Source organism: Cyprinodon variegatus, unplaced genomic scaffold (genome assembly GCF_000732505.1).
Source record: "Cyprinodon variegatus isolate N-32 unplaced genomic scaffold, C_variegatus-1.0 Scaffold650, whole genome shotgun sequence".
Classification (NCBI taxonomy): Eukaryota; Metazoa; Chordata; class Actinopteri; order Cyprinodontiformes; family Cyprinodontidae; genus Cyprinodon; species Cyprinodon variegatus.
The window spans coordinates 444,017-458,128 of NW_015151103.1; the positions used below are offsets into that span (position 1 = coordinate 444,017).

General features: G+C 35.7%; 1 protein-coding gene across 1 annotated transcript; it reads left to right on the plus strand.

Annotated features, from left to right (window-relative positions):
* Positions 1 to 153: 153 nt before the first annotated feature.
* On the plus strand, positions 154 to 13,790 carry LOC107096783 (transmembrane protein 87A-like). The gene is made up of 20 exons (XM_015393590.1): positions 154 to 308; positions 3,361 to 3,418; positions 3,548 to 3,645; positions 3,746 to 3,862; positions 3,955 to 4,002; positions 4,083 to 4,124; positions 5,840 to 5,960; positions 6,052 to 6,113; positions 6,205 to 6,388; positions 6,458 to 6,557; positions 6,637 to 6,730; positions 7,863 to 7,934; positions 8,048 to 8,156; positions 8,961 to 9,019; positions 9,118 to 9,221; positions 9,306 to 9,382; positions 10,651 to 10,715; positions 10,797 to 10,849; positions 11,089 to 11,119; positions 11,263 to 13,790. The coding sequence occupies exons 1-20, from the start codon at positions 198 to 200 to the stop codon at positions 11,302 to 11,304; spliced, it is 1,647 nt and encodes a 548-aa protein (XP_015249076.1). The 5' UTR covers positions 154 to 197; the 3' UTR covers positions 11,305 to 13,790.
* The last annotated feature ends 322 nt before the right edge of the window (positions 13,791 to 14,112 follow it).

A 14,112-nucleotide genomic window follows, 5' to 3' on the forward strand; every position in this document is an offset into this window, starting at 1 on the left:
ACAAATTGAGCTAGAATTCATACAATAAAATTAAAGTTTTATTGATTGCCATCATGCAAAAGTACCTTTTTCATTCTTTTGTTCTTTAAACATATTTTTTCCCTGATCTCTGTCTCCCTCTGGTGACGATTGTGTGAGTTGCAGTGCCGGACCTGGAGGCGGATACCAGTCCACCTGACCCTGTGGTGGATTCCTAAATGAAGATGCTGGATGCCCAGTCTCGTCGCTTGTATTTGCTACTTTTAGCGTTCGGGTTTCACCTCGGAGGAGCGGCAGAGGTGTCAGTATGGAGCGTAAATATAAACTCGGTCAGTGTTTTTCCTTTTATACAGAGAATAGCCCATACTGTTGCTAAGCAGCTGGCAGCTAAGGCAGCTAACAGCGACTAGCAAAGCTTCTTCTTCCTTCATGCTCCATCTGTTAGGAAGGCTAATGATAAATTACTGCTTTATTTTGCTCTTCATTCGCTTTATACCGCGACTTTTGTATCTATAATAAACTAAAAACAGGTTGTCATTCCTTAAAATATGATATTGCGCTTTTAATGCTGATCTTGAGCCAAAAATAATGTTAAAGAGCGAAATAAAATCTAGTTATTTCGTAACTAAAATACTTTTTTTTTTTTTATCTGGACGGAGAATTAAAATATCTGAGTAAAAAGTCAGTAAATATAGTATTGACTGAATGTTTCACATCTGTATTATTTTCTTTTATCTCTATTTGCCTCAGTGTCTTATCATCTGATAAGAGTGGACATATGGAATCAATATATTTTAATAATTTGTTGTATTTATATCAAAATACATCCAAATTGATTGTAGTATTTGCTCATAAATTTCTCAAATAATAGCTGGAGCCCTAAAAATATAAGAATTAAAACTTTTTCTCCCCATCTACTCATCTCAATTGATTAGTTGTTGTTTTTTTAGTTTATTTTTCATTTTATTTGCAGGTTGGCCTTAAAGGAAACCTTTTTCATGCTATTATATTGAGGGATGTCCTGAAACAAATGTTTAATTTCCTTTATGATTCAGCTTTCCTCTTTCAACCAAGGTTAATCTAGAGTTGATTGATACTATCGATCAACTACTGATTATTTTTCAAGAGGATCTTTCATAGCAGGAAGTACAGATAAAAATAGTAAACATAATAAATTATTAATTTATTGTGCCACCTGTTATTATTATTATTGGTATTATTTGATTTCCTTTTAGAGTTAATAAAGACTTTTCTAATTGATTTGAACAGCTGTTAAAACTGACAGGAAGAAAAACAAAAACATATATTGTTGCACATTATTTATTTTCTTTAAAAGATATAACAAAACATATCCAAACAAGAACCTAGTAGTTTAATGAATACAAAATATGATTAATACTGGTAATATTGGATAAAAAAAAACAGGAAGGTTACTCTAAAGGGAGAAGGGGTATGAAAAATAAGTTTTATTTCTTCATACCCCTTTTCAGACAGTTTACATGAATCAATGTCACTTCTCTGGCTGTATATACCGACAGGTTTATTTGATGGAAAGTTTTGTTACTATTTATGTTCAGGTGAATTTAGTTAGTTTAGAAATTGGTGTTTGGTTGATGTTAACCAGTCTCTTTTGTGTGTATTTGGTTGATACACCAAATTCTCATTAATTAATTAATTCATTCATTCATTCAAAGCAGGATGCACTTATTCCATCCAAAGATCAGAAATGCAACTATCATTAAAATTCAGGGTATGCCATTCTGATACGCTGTCAAACTATTTGCCGTTTGGTTTCCAAGAAGCTGACGCTAACTGTAATGTATCGCTCTGTTTTTAAGCGTAATCCTACAATCTAGTGCTGCTAGTGTGGCTTTTAAACCAGTTGTTCTGTTTGCTCTCAGAGAAATGTTCAAACTTAAAGCCCGTCTACTAATGCGGCACCCTCTAGCCAATGGTGGTGACACTACAACACTGAAAGAAATTCCTTATCAATTAATTGGATACAATACATTTTAATGTAATAAACTAATAATCAACACTTAATGGTAAGTCGATTGTTTCTTTACATTCTTGGTATTGACGGATAACCAATACCTGATCAGCAGGAATTATACATTCTCTCCTTCTTGTTTTTTAATGTGGAATGTTAGAAAAAGCTTAATAAAGTAATTTTACTGAACCAGAGAAAAATGGTCCTAAACATTTTTTTACAAGAACAGCCTACCTGTTTTATTATTAACCAATTGGTGACATAAATTATAAAGATGTGCTTCTAACCTGCTGCTTTTATCGGAGATTTTAAATGCCGGTTGAAATATTTTGATGCACATTTATGTCTGATATCAAACAGATTTTCAATATCTGACCATGATTGTTTAATGAATTTGTTCTCTAGTGGCTTTCAGATTAAATCAAGACGCTTCTTTGGCTTTTTATATTTGAATTTCTGTGGTTTACTCTTTTTGTTTCTTGCTCCATTTGGTTTTAAACTTAATAGTTTTGATGAAATACAGAGTTTGCCAAAATTATTGGATGCCAAGAGGAATAGGACAGGACGAATGCCTGAAATTGAATGCAAACTTTGGAGTTTATTGAAGCTGAAACCAAAGCTGCTGAAGCCTGCAAGTTGATGGGTGCGAGTTTAATCTATGCCAGCAGATGGCGCCAGAGCAACACTGGAGCAAAGTGTCTTTTTGGGTTAGAAAAGACTAAGTAAACACTATCAGGAAGAGCTATGGATGTATACTGCTTTACTTTTAAATTAACAAATGATTTTTGTTCATTTAAAAAAAAGACATATTAGGTGACTGAGTCCAAACAAGTTAATCTGTAGATTAATCTGCAGTAAAATTGTCAACTTTTGAAATTTGTGCTTTGAAAGTAAAAAAAAAACTTATTACAGTGAACTAGTCTGTATTTTTTAATACAAATTGTTATAACATAAAACATTACAGGGCAGGGTATTTTACCATAAAATAATGTTTAAAAAAAGTTACAGTTATGCTAAAAATCAGGCTCATACCCTAATTTTTTAATTGAAAATGACCAAAAGTAGTCACACATGTGTAAAGCTTCCGCTGATCCACCTGAATTAAAAAGTGGGATGTAATTATATGTCTCATATTTTGTTCTCTTTGAAGTTGTTGCACTAAAATAGATCCTTCCTGCATTTAAGTCATACTCAGCCTCATCCACTGTGCGCCCCTGTTAACTGTCTTTGAGTTAAATTAGATAGCGTAAGATACATTTTTGTTTTAGTTAAGGTTAAATTATGTTTGCATATTAGAATTTTTAAAAATAAAGTTTACCTATAATGATGCTGGGTATGTGACACGTTTCCTACTCTCAGTATCAGTAACGTTTACCATGTTGTGTTTTCAGACAAAGTATGCCGTGTTTCGGAAGACGCTGTACGCCAACACCACCATCTTTATGAGGTGTAAGTAGCGTTGGGTTTTTCTCTGGGCTGAATTGGACTCTTTGGATCCTGTTTGCTTTTGTTTTGCCTCCTGATAATATATTGTGTGAAAGTTGTTTTAATCTGGGATGGTTTTCCTCTTCTCTGCAGTTCTAAATGACACAGGCTCATGTGACCGAAATCTGGCATTTAACATCAGCTGGTACCTGCGCTCGTCCGTTTGCTATAACGAGGTCTTTAACACACCGGTGAGTGAGGCTACCGTCTTAAATCTGGAACTTCGCCTGTTTATTGAATCATATTTTGATGCTTTTTACTCTTGTTTTTCTCTTTGTTTTCCTTTAAAAGGACAACAAAGCGATGAACATGTTCGGCATGGACCACATGCTGAAGGATGGCTGGAGTGGCTTCTACAGCCAGGGCTACATGTACTTTGAGAACTGCTCCTCCCTCTTTGTCCCCAAGGTAAAAACCTAATGCATGTAACCCTTGAAGTAAAAAAAAAGAAAGATTTTTTTATTTTATTTTTCTTAATAATTGTTGCCTCTTTCTTACAGGTTTATTTCCCAGAATTCAACCCGTATCAGCCCCTCTCCAGTCCAAAGGTGGGGGATTGAATTAATCCACCATATCGCCTTTAAAAGCTCCTATATTCTTTAACGGCTCCTTAAACTTTGATTTTCAGAGTGACCCATCAAATCAGACCCTTACTTGGCCCGACAAGCCGGTGAGAAACGATTTTAATCCATTAAAGCAGCATTTCCCAATCTTTACTCCTTTGATCTAAAGAAACTTCTCTCCCCTCCCTACCAACCATTTTAACAGTTAAATGAAAAAACATGAACCGCAGTAAACCCAGACATGAGTACTAACTGTAGCTACATGAACCAGCATACATTTTCTTTAACAAAATACACTTTTAGGAGTAGTTTTACTTTATAATACTTTTAAATTTTGCTTAATGATTATATTCTTGTGAGAGCATCGCCACTTTTAAGTAAAATTTCTGGTTTCTCTACACAACTTAAATAACTTAAACAATTTGGAGATTCAGTGAAAATACAGAAAATACAGAAACCAGTAGATGTTTTAGTAGGAAATACTTGGTAGGTAAATAATGCACTTACATATGTGCATTATTTATGGTAGAGATTGGTTTTATAAGTGACTATGGAGTGGATTCTGTTCCAGTATTGTTGCAAATATGTTTTTTCTAAAATGTAACTTTTTATATTTTATTGTTTCAGCTTTTATTTTTTTTAACATTAAATTCTGTTTGACTTTTTTTTTTTTTCATATTGTATATTGAAGAAAATTTTTCTTTCAAAATTCTGTTTTTCACTTCAGTTTTATAAATTGCATTATTTTTCAAGTTGCATTTTACAGATCACATTCTCCTTACTTCCAACCCAATACAAAATGCTCACTCATGACCTAAACTGTTCTTGCTAACGTCCATGGAGACCAAAAGCATCTTTGATCTTCGCTCCAGAGGAAGCTCCGCCCCCGATGTGAAGAGAATGTGATCTGTAAAACTCAATTTGCAAAGAAAGATTGGTAAAACTCAGTAAAATAAAAGGAGTATGAAGAAGAAAAACTAATTGAAAATATAAAATCTGTAAAACAGTTTTTGAAAAAGAAAAAAATCGAAAAAATATTGAATAAAAAAAAAAAAAAAACTTGAAAAAACAGCCTCAAAACATTTAAACAATAATAGAACAAATTTCACTCCATAAACACTTTCTCCTGCCTGAAATGGTTATTTTGCATTTATGTTATTTATTTTAGATAATTATTTTACAAGTTAACTGCAGGTTAACTTGTTTTAAAGGGACTCGGTCACCTAATATGCCTTTAAAAAATTATGTTTAAAAAATAGAATTTATGCTAACTGTCACACCATAATTTTAAACATTAAATTGGCTAACAAAGACTAAGTACATGAGAAGCAATTATACCAAATATGTTTTTATTTTTATGTCATTTCTTGGATGACCTCTTTCTAATTTAGTGTGGAAAAATGTTAAAGTTGCTCTTCTGTTACTTGGGCTAAATTGTTGGGTTTTCTAAATAAACCATATTTTAATAAAATAAACTATAATCTCCTTTAAATAAAAAAACAACTACCACCTTTGAGTTGTAATTATTTTACATTTAACAGTTTAATCTGCCAAATAACATGATTCAACATGTCCCTAAAAATTTTTTCAATTAACTCTCAAAATTAGTCATTTTATTCTGTGCATTTCTTCCTCAGCCACCCTGTAGTAACACAGAGCCCTCCTAGGAGATGCCTCCCTCATTTTAACAACCACTGCAGTAAAGCAAACAACAGGAATCATAAACATATATATATTTCCATTTTCAGGACTTTTATGTTTGTGACCAAACGCCCCTCTGTGTCCAGGTACGGAGGCTAATAACATGTTTTTTTTCCTTAAGGATATCAGTGCCGTGGCTAAAGCGTGGGAAAACGGTCCCTACCTGTTCATAGTCAAGGTGTTGTTCCGGGGAGTTGAGGACGAAGACGTCAGTCCTGAGCAGCTCAGCTTTTCTTTCACAAGTGAGAATCAAGCTTTCCCCTTAGACTTTTTTGTTCAGGAATCAGTTTTTAAACATCATCATAAGTGACAGAGGTCTGCTCAATTCCCCAGTGAGTGTGGAGATGAAAGGACCACATGACTATTCCTCCCCGGCAGACTGGCCCCTGATGATCGTACGTATCTGGATTGGAGATGCTGGATCCCGGCATTGATCCGGTTACGTCGGGGTTGTGTAACTGTTTCTCCCGCCTCCTCTTGCCATAGTTCTTCATGGTGATGTGCATTGTGTACGTGTTGTTCGGGGCGCTCTGGCTCTTCTGGTGCGCCTGCTACTGGAGGGATCTGCTACGGATCCAGTTCTGGATCGGCGCCGTCATCATCCTCGGCATGCTGGAGAAGGCGGTCTTCTACTCCGAATACCAGAGCATCCGTTACAAAGGAGACTATGGTTGGCTTTGTTTTGTTTTGGTTCCCCCTTTCTGGAATCGACAGCCGCCATGATGTTTCTCTGTTGCAGTTCTAGGTGCTGTGATCTTCGCTGAGCTGCTCTCCGCGCTCAAAAGATCTCTGGCTCGTATCCTGGTGCTCATAGTCAGCCTGGGTTATGGTATAGTCAAGTAAGTCAGCTATTTTTTACTGCTTTTAAACCGCTACAGAAGCTCCTCTTAATGAAAGCTGTTTGTCTCTGTATTATAGACCTCGGCTGGGTACCACGGTGCATCGTCTGGTAGCCGTTGGGCTTCTCTACCTCCTTTTCTCCTCAGTGGACGGCGTATTGAGAGTGACCGGTGTAAGCAGCTGTCCTTTTACCCCACACAGATTTAATCAGACTTTCCAATTCATGTTGAACGTATTTTAAATGTGTGACTTTACAACCACAAAGTGAGTTTTTATAAATATGAATCTGAAATCTCTATATTCAACCCCAGCGGCCCTTTGCTTTACTTACTGATGAAGAGCATCCCTCTTATCCTTAGTATAAAACTAGCACATCCATGAGGGCCTCTGAAGTTTGTCAGACATTAGTCACTGAAGACAAGTTGTTTGATAAAAACGTATATCATCCCTTCATCAAAAAGGGAGCTTAAAGGAGCTAAAGCACATAACCTTAGCATTACCCAATATATTACCTATATATTACAGATAGATAGATAGATAGATAGATAGATAGATAGATAGATAGATAGATAGATAGATAGATAGATAAAAATAAAAAAATTAAAAAACATGGGCATGTATACCATTTTGCTGCGCTAACGCACCACATATCTGTAGGGTGTATTTGCTGCATTACAGTGCAGTGCAGCAGGATGGTACTGATTGTTTTTGCTGCTTTTATGCTTTCTTTTTTTCCTCCTTTATTTTAAATTCCCAATAAACCTAAAAAAAAAACCATACAGTCTTATTATCAGCCTTAGCGTTGTAGCTAATACGACCTATATAGAGTGAACTAAGATGAGAAATCTTCTTGAAATCTGTGAATTTGATTTAAAGTAGGTAAGTAAAACAATCTGTGATGAATGATTTGCAAACTCAACTTAGTCTGAAAAAGAGAAATTTGAAAATTAAATCTGTTTAAAAAATGAGGGAAAAAAAGCTTTCAAAGTTACTCTGAAAACCTTATTTAAGAGTTGTTTGATTTAATTTCTGGATTCCCTTTTTTTCTACTTATCTCCGTATATCAGGGCTCTAAACCTGAAAGGTGCAGATCTAACATCCTTAATGGTTAGAAGTTACACAGTGCTGCTTTGACATAAAAGCTTTAACAAACCTGGCATCAGCAGTGCCACGGCTACACTTAGCGGTAAAAACATCAAATGAAATTGAATTTAATTGCTGTTTCAAAGTCAGTAATTTAAATGAGTGTTTTTAAAGATTTAGAGTTTTTATCTGCTCAGACAAATCTGCTCTCATCTTTTCAGGGTTTCTATGGAACAGTGGCCCTCGTGGCTAATCTTAGCCTCTCTCTCATCGACTCCTGTGTCATGTGGTGGATATCCTTTTAACGTTTCACCAAAATGGGCTTCAATCAGGGCTTTTTTTTTTTTATCCTGTCAGTGCTGTTTTTCTATATCTGCTATTAAGTTTCTCCTTAACCCCTGTCCACATTTTCATCAGTTTGTCACAAACCACTCGACTCCTGAAGCTCCGCAGAAATGTTGTGAAGCTGTCTTTATATCAGCACTTTACCAACACGCTCATCTTCTTCGTTGTCGGTGAGTTGAAGCAAGTCCGGTTAGATGGAATTACACTTGATCAAGGCGGTGATAGACATTTCATTCTTAATGAAATAATCCATTCTTTTTGGATTATTTGGAGTGTTGGCCTAGTAGTTAGAGCAGTTCAATTCCCACAGCCTCCACCCTGGGTCCCTAAGCAAGACTCTTAACCCCACTTTGCCCCCCAGTGGGATGGGTCTTTAACTCCAAACAGAATATTATATTTTAGTAGGATGATTATCCTGATGAGCTGAGTGTAGAGATTATTTTTTGCATCAAAGCAAATAAAGCCAAGCGGCTTCTTAGATTGCAGCTAAACAACTAGAGCATCGAGCATCTAGATCGTTTGACCCCAAAAAGCACAAGCATCCAAGCTGAGGCATTGCACGCCTTTTTGATGCTTAAAACAGCTTTTAAAACAAGAATAATTAAAAAAGTTTTTTTTCTTTAAAACATATGTTATAATTATATATATGTGTGTTTTTGAATAGTAATATATAATCAACATATTGACGTATTGATTAAAAGTTTGTCTTTCAATAAGTGCCTAGTGTTGCTAATTAGCATCCTACCTAAATGTACGCAAATGATGGATGCATTGTTTAGTTCTTTTCATAACTGAACAAAATGCTAAAAAAAAACTTTGTACATTTAGATAAGGAAATAAGATAATAAGTTAGAAGCTGGTAAAGAATGGGTCAGGTTTATTTCATCCAGTTAGTGTATTGAGCTAATATCTAAACATGCTGCATATCTATCTCTATATCACCAGAATCTGACCAGTGTTTCAATTGTCAACAGTTTCGATCATATTTATCATCTGGACCACCAAGGTGTTCAGGCTGGTCGACTGTCAGCGGGTCAGTTCACTTCCTGTCCTGAACAACATTCCTCTTATCCTCCTCCGAGGTGAAAAGTCAACTCTTCCTTCTTGTGTTCTGTTGATTCTCTGACCCAGAGCTGGCGGGACCTGTGGGTGGACGACGCCTTCTGGCGTCTCCTGTTCTCCACTATGCTGCTGGTCATCATGGTGCTGCTGAGACCTTCAGCTAACAGCCAGAGGTCAGTGTGGAGCCTGGACCTTAAAGACTCATCTTTTATTTAACCGACGGCGTTGTTTAGCCTGTGTTGTGTTTTTACTCTCAGGTTCTCTCATTCCCCTCTTATTGATGAAGATGATGAAGAAGATGAAGCAAAAGAACCAATGATTAATGAAGCTTTCGGTAAGAAGTACAGGGCAGGATTATACAGTCTATGAATGAAAAATGAATAAAGGTAACATCAAAGCGGTGTCGTCACTTGTATCAGTATTTACTAAAAACTTTCATTTATATTTTGTGATTTTATGTTATTGACCAACTCACATAAATCAGTGTCCTGCTTGAAGGTAAACCTCCACTCCAGTCCCAAGTTAAGTCCCCTTTGGGATTAATAAAGTATTTTTGGATTGAATGGTTTTCTTCTATTAACCCTTAGTGGCTTCCCTTTCCTCTGCCTTAGAGGGGAGTTTACTTATCATGCTACTGCCACCACCATACTCCACTATGGGGATAGTGTGTTCAAGGTGACGTTCAGTGTTGGTTCTCTCCCATATGTAGTTTTTAGATATAAAGGTCAAACATTTTCTCCCACATTTTTATGGTGTCCTTCATGATTGGTGGTAAACTGAACCTCAGAACTGTTTCTTTTGACTAGACGTAGACAGATACGTACGTCAGCCGGCCGATATTTTGGGTCAACATAAGTGCATCCAACAGCCATTCCTTGAAATCACCTGAAGGGCATTTGCTTGATTCATTAATACATGTTTCTATTTTTTAAACATAAAATAAAAGATTATAAGAAATATACAAGAATAATGAAAAATGTAACGGCATGGTTACTCTAAAAAATCTTTTTTTAAACATTTTTAAAGTTTTATTTCTCGATTTGAATTTTTTTTCTCCAGTTTCCATTAACAAAACATGCTCTTTGCTTGCAACAATAATGGAACAAAATTCACTCCATAAAACGAACCAGATTAAGATGCAAAGTCTGATAAAGCGTTTGGCGGACAGTGTTTCAACTCCCATGTCAACCACTTAGTATTTTGCACCATCTGCTCATAAAAATTGCACCTCTATGGTGATGAAGAAACATCCATGCATTAAAGTTTTAGCTGTTCCACTAAATTTGCACCCTAAATGTGAATTGCACCTGCTTTGAAGGTCAGATTTGCAAAAGTGAACTATTTTGCAAATTTTTTAAAGATGTTTTTGAACATTGTGCTTTTAGTAGGTTTTGGGTTCTACCAAACTCCTTCCATTCTCAGATGATTTTTTGTTACTTAAACCAGCTTTGAGCTTTCTCTCTGACCTCTTTCATAATTTAACTAATAATCTAAGATAAAGGTTTAAAACATACGGATCAACAAGTGGTTTCCTGTTATTTTTATACTGTTAAAATGAATCCCAGTCGTTCAGTGTGAGTTTTTTCTCTATTCTTCATCCAGAGGGAATGAAGATGAGGGGCTCGAAGCCAGATGCTAACGGCTCCCAGAAACTCCTGAGCAAAGAGGTAGATTCTTTCATCATCCTTAATGAATTATTCAAGGTTCCTTAAGCCGTAGATTGTTTCATATTATTGGGTTTCTGTCAGGATGAGGACCTGAAGTGGGTGGAAGAGAACATCCCTACCTCCGTTGCTGACGTGTAAGTCACTCACCACAATCATTTGGGAGATTCCTTTAGATTTCAGATTTCATTTTTTGAATCAATTTAGAGGAAATTGAGGACAACATCATACAGTTTTGATAGATCGTTATCACAGCTTGGATAAATGTATGACTTTAAGGGATAGAAGCATAAGTTGAAATATGAATGATTATGATCAGAGAATAATACATAACTGGCAACAGGCTAATTATCTGAACTTCTCTTCATTTATACAGAGCTCTCCCTGTTATGCTGGATGAGGAAGAGGTAAAGTACCCGCCCACACACGCAAATCCCATGATTTTAGTCACACATTCAACTGTTTCGAAGATCCAACTATTGACCTTTATTTGCCCTTATCTCCAAGTCACAATGCTGCTTGTGCATTAATCCGTGTGTTTATCTTTTAGGAGATTCTGAAAACTAAGATGGAAAGATCTAAAATGGAGTAGAGCAAAATCCCCAAGAAGACACTTTAAGGGGAAGAAAAGAAGTTCCACTGAGGCAGCAATGAATGGGAACTAAAAAGTTTGATCCGCCTCTTGCTTTGTGGAGGAAAACTAACACGTTTATATAGCAGAACATTCTCCTTAATATCTCATTGGTTTCACCTCCGTGTCTTCGAACCCAAAGAATTAACCCATAACCATGGCGATTGCATTGATATGTATGTCGCTGAGGATAATCTCCATGGCCTCCTCCTCACTGATGGAGTTAGTCTACTTTTAGAACATGCAGCATTATGGACGTCTCGTGTAGCGCTGAGAACAGGGGGGGTATTGTTGTTGAGAGGTGGCTCTAGTTAACAGAGTTCCAACACTTTAACATTGTGCGCCGCACTTATCTGAATAAAGTATGTGTTTAATAATTGATCACAAGAGCCTGTTTCATATTAGATTAGGAATTCACTTAGATCTGTTAAACAAAATTCGATTTTTTTATCTATGTGAAGAATGTGCTGCCCTGTTTTTTTTTCTGGTGTGAAGGTGAACCCCTTTGACCTTTTTAACTATTTGCTCACATAACAGCCAAACACTTTCACTCTATTTAGCTTGAATTTTATACAACAAACAAAAATGATGATTAACTAATCAGATTGTTTCCATTTTTATTTTACAGTAAGTGGATAATTATAGCATGTTTTTGTTTTTTTTTTAACCTAGATACAAGTCTTTTTGGGTACATCTCTACTGGCTTTTCTCTCCTAGAGAAAGTCCTGCTAAACATCCGTCAGATTTGTCAGAGAGTTGTGAACATAAACTTTAAAGTTAGGCCTGGACTTTGACTACTTCATTCCAACAGATGGATATGCACTTCAAAAACTGAAATATAAGTCTCAGTTTCTTAAAATAAGTTAATTTTCTCTTGTTTTGAGCATGCCAGTAAGACATTTTGCCAATGGAAAGAGATGATTTATGATTAAAATAAGAAAAAAGGTTTCTTAGTTCAGGTGTAAAATATGTTATTAAACTACAAACTACTTTTTCTATTGGCACATTACCTCATATACCTGCTCACATTTAGGTAAAATACGCTTATTTTAAGAACATTTTATGCATTTTTATATCAGTTTTTGTAGTGTGCCTCAATCTAAATCCTTCCCCTGGAGTTCTTAAAGTTTTATTCCTGCAGGAAGGTGAAGCTATTTTTGTCACTTCAGCTGCCTCCATCTACCCAGTTATCCCTGAGCAGTTTCCTAGTTACTGCTGGAGTAAAGCATTATTCTCCCTACACCATATTTTTAGTTTTATGGTGGCACTCTGTGTTAATTGTTGATCATACATAACTTCATCATTTTGGCCAAACAAACTTGATAATTGCTCTCATCTGACCAGAGCAGGTTTGCTCCATCCCCTCAGTGAACATACTGTCTTTTTGAACTCTGGCTTTCCTCTTTGTCCTAAAGGTTACTTTTATGGATCGTTGTGACTAATTGTCCTGCTGACCTGAGACGTGAATCAGTTACCCGTTGCCTTTTAGCTCCTCTGATTCATCCTCTCCTTGCTCACACTGTCAGTTTTGACAGGCAGCCATTTCAAATAATTTTCTTTCTGTTTTTAGGGTATGGATTGAATATTGCTCAGAGCTTGGGGTGACATTTTATAACCTAACCGTGCTTTTAACATCTCCACAGCTGACCTGACTCTTGTGTCCCTCGGTCATCATGATGCTGTTTGTTCACTGAGGCCTTCATAGAACAGAATGAGATCAGAGTGGATTCTATTTATTCTTTGATTTCTGATGACTCCTGGTGGAACTGGATTTAATTTATAGGTATAAGAGTAGAGGGAGCTAAACTCAGATGCATGCCTCACTTAGAAATGTATATGTTCAAGGCACTCTATCAAAACGGTGTAAATTTTCTCTAAGGTTATGTTTATACGTATAAGCTCACCGAGCTGTTATTTTCCTCTATTGCTACGTAAAAGGAGATATTTCTGTTCTGTTAATAAATACTGAAAATAAATAACCAGAAATAAAGAGCACACATGTGAAAAGATGCATATTTTTCTTTTATTAAAGGTTAAATTCTGCTGCTGTTTCAACCAGATTCAATATTACATCTGGTATTATTCTGTCTAATGTTGATGTGGTGTAGGGCAAAAAAGTATGATTCACGTGATTTGATAGCATGTATGCTAAAAATCTCATTGCACTAATTAGATAAATCATCCAACGCCACATCAAAACTGAATATTATAACAAATTCATTGGTTACAATTAAGTCTTTCAAGGCTTTTTTCTATCACTCAGTATTTTCTTTCTTGCTTCACTTAGTTGTCTGAATGCTCCTTTCATTAATGAAAATATATGTAGATAGATAAAAATCCTTGAGTTCTCTTTTTATATGGATCTAAATATAGTTCTGTCTTTTTTTGTAGAGAAACTTTTGATGTTCTTTAAGGATTTTAATCTGTTGTGAAGCTTTTTGCACATGTTCTGCAAATAAACTTGATATTAAATAACCATTAATGTATAGCTGTTTTGTTTTTTCAATTTACCAACAAGAGAAATCACAGAATGTCTTATCTTTGTTTTGATAAATCTCTTTCCATCCACCGTTGCCATGTTAATCCCACTGATGCTTGGCTTCTTATTTCAAACCATAATAAAAAAACATTTTGTTAAAATCCCGTTTACTTGTTTGTGGCTTTCCTCCATTCTGAAATCATTGCTCTGTTTTCCTGGTTAAAATAATCTATTTTCAAAACTTTTAGATTTTGTTATGAAATTATTTAAGCTTGAAATCCCCCCCCCCA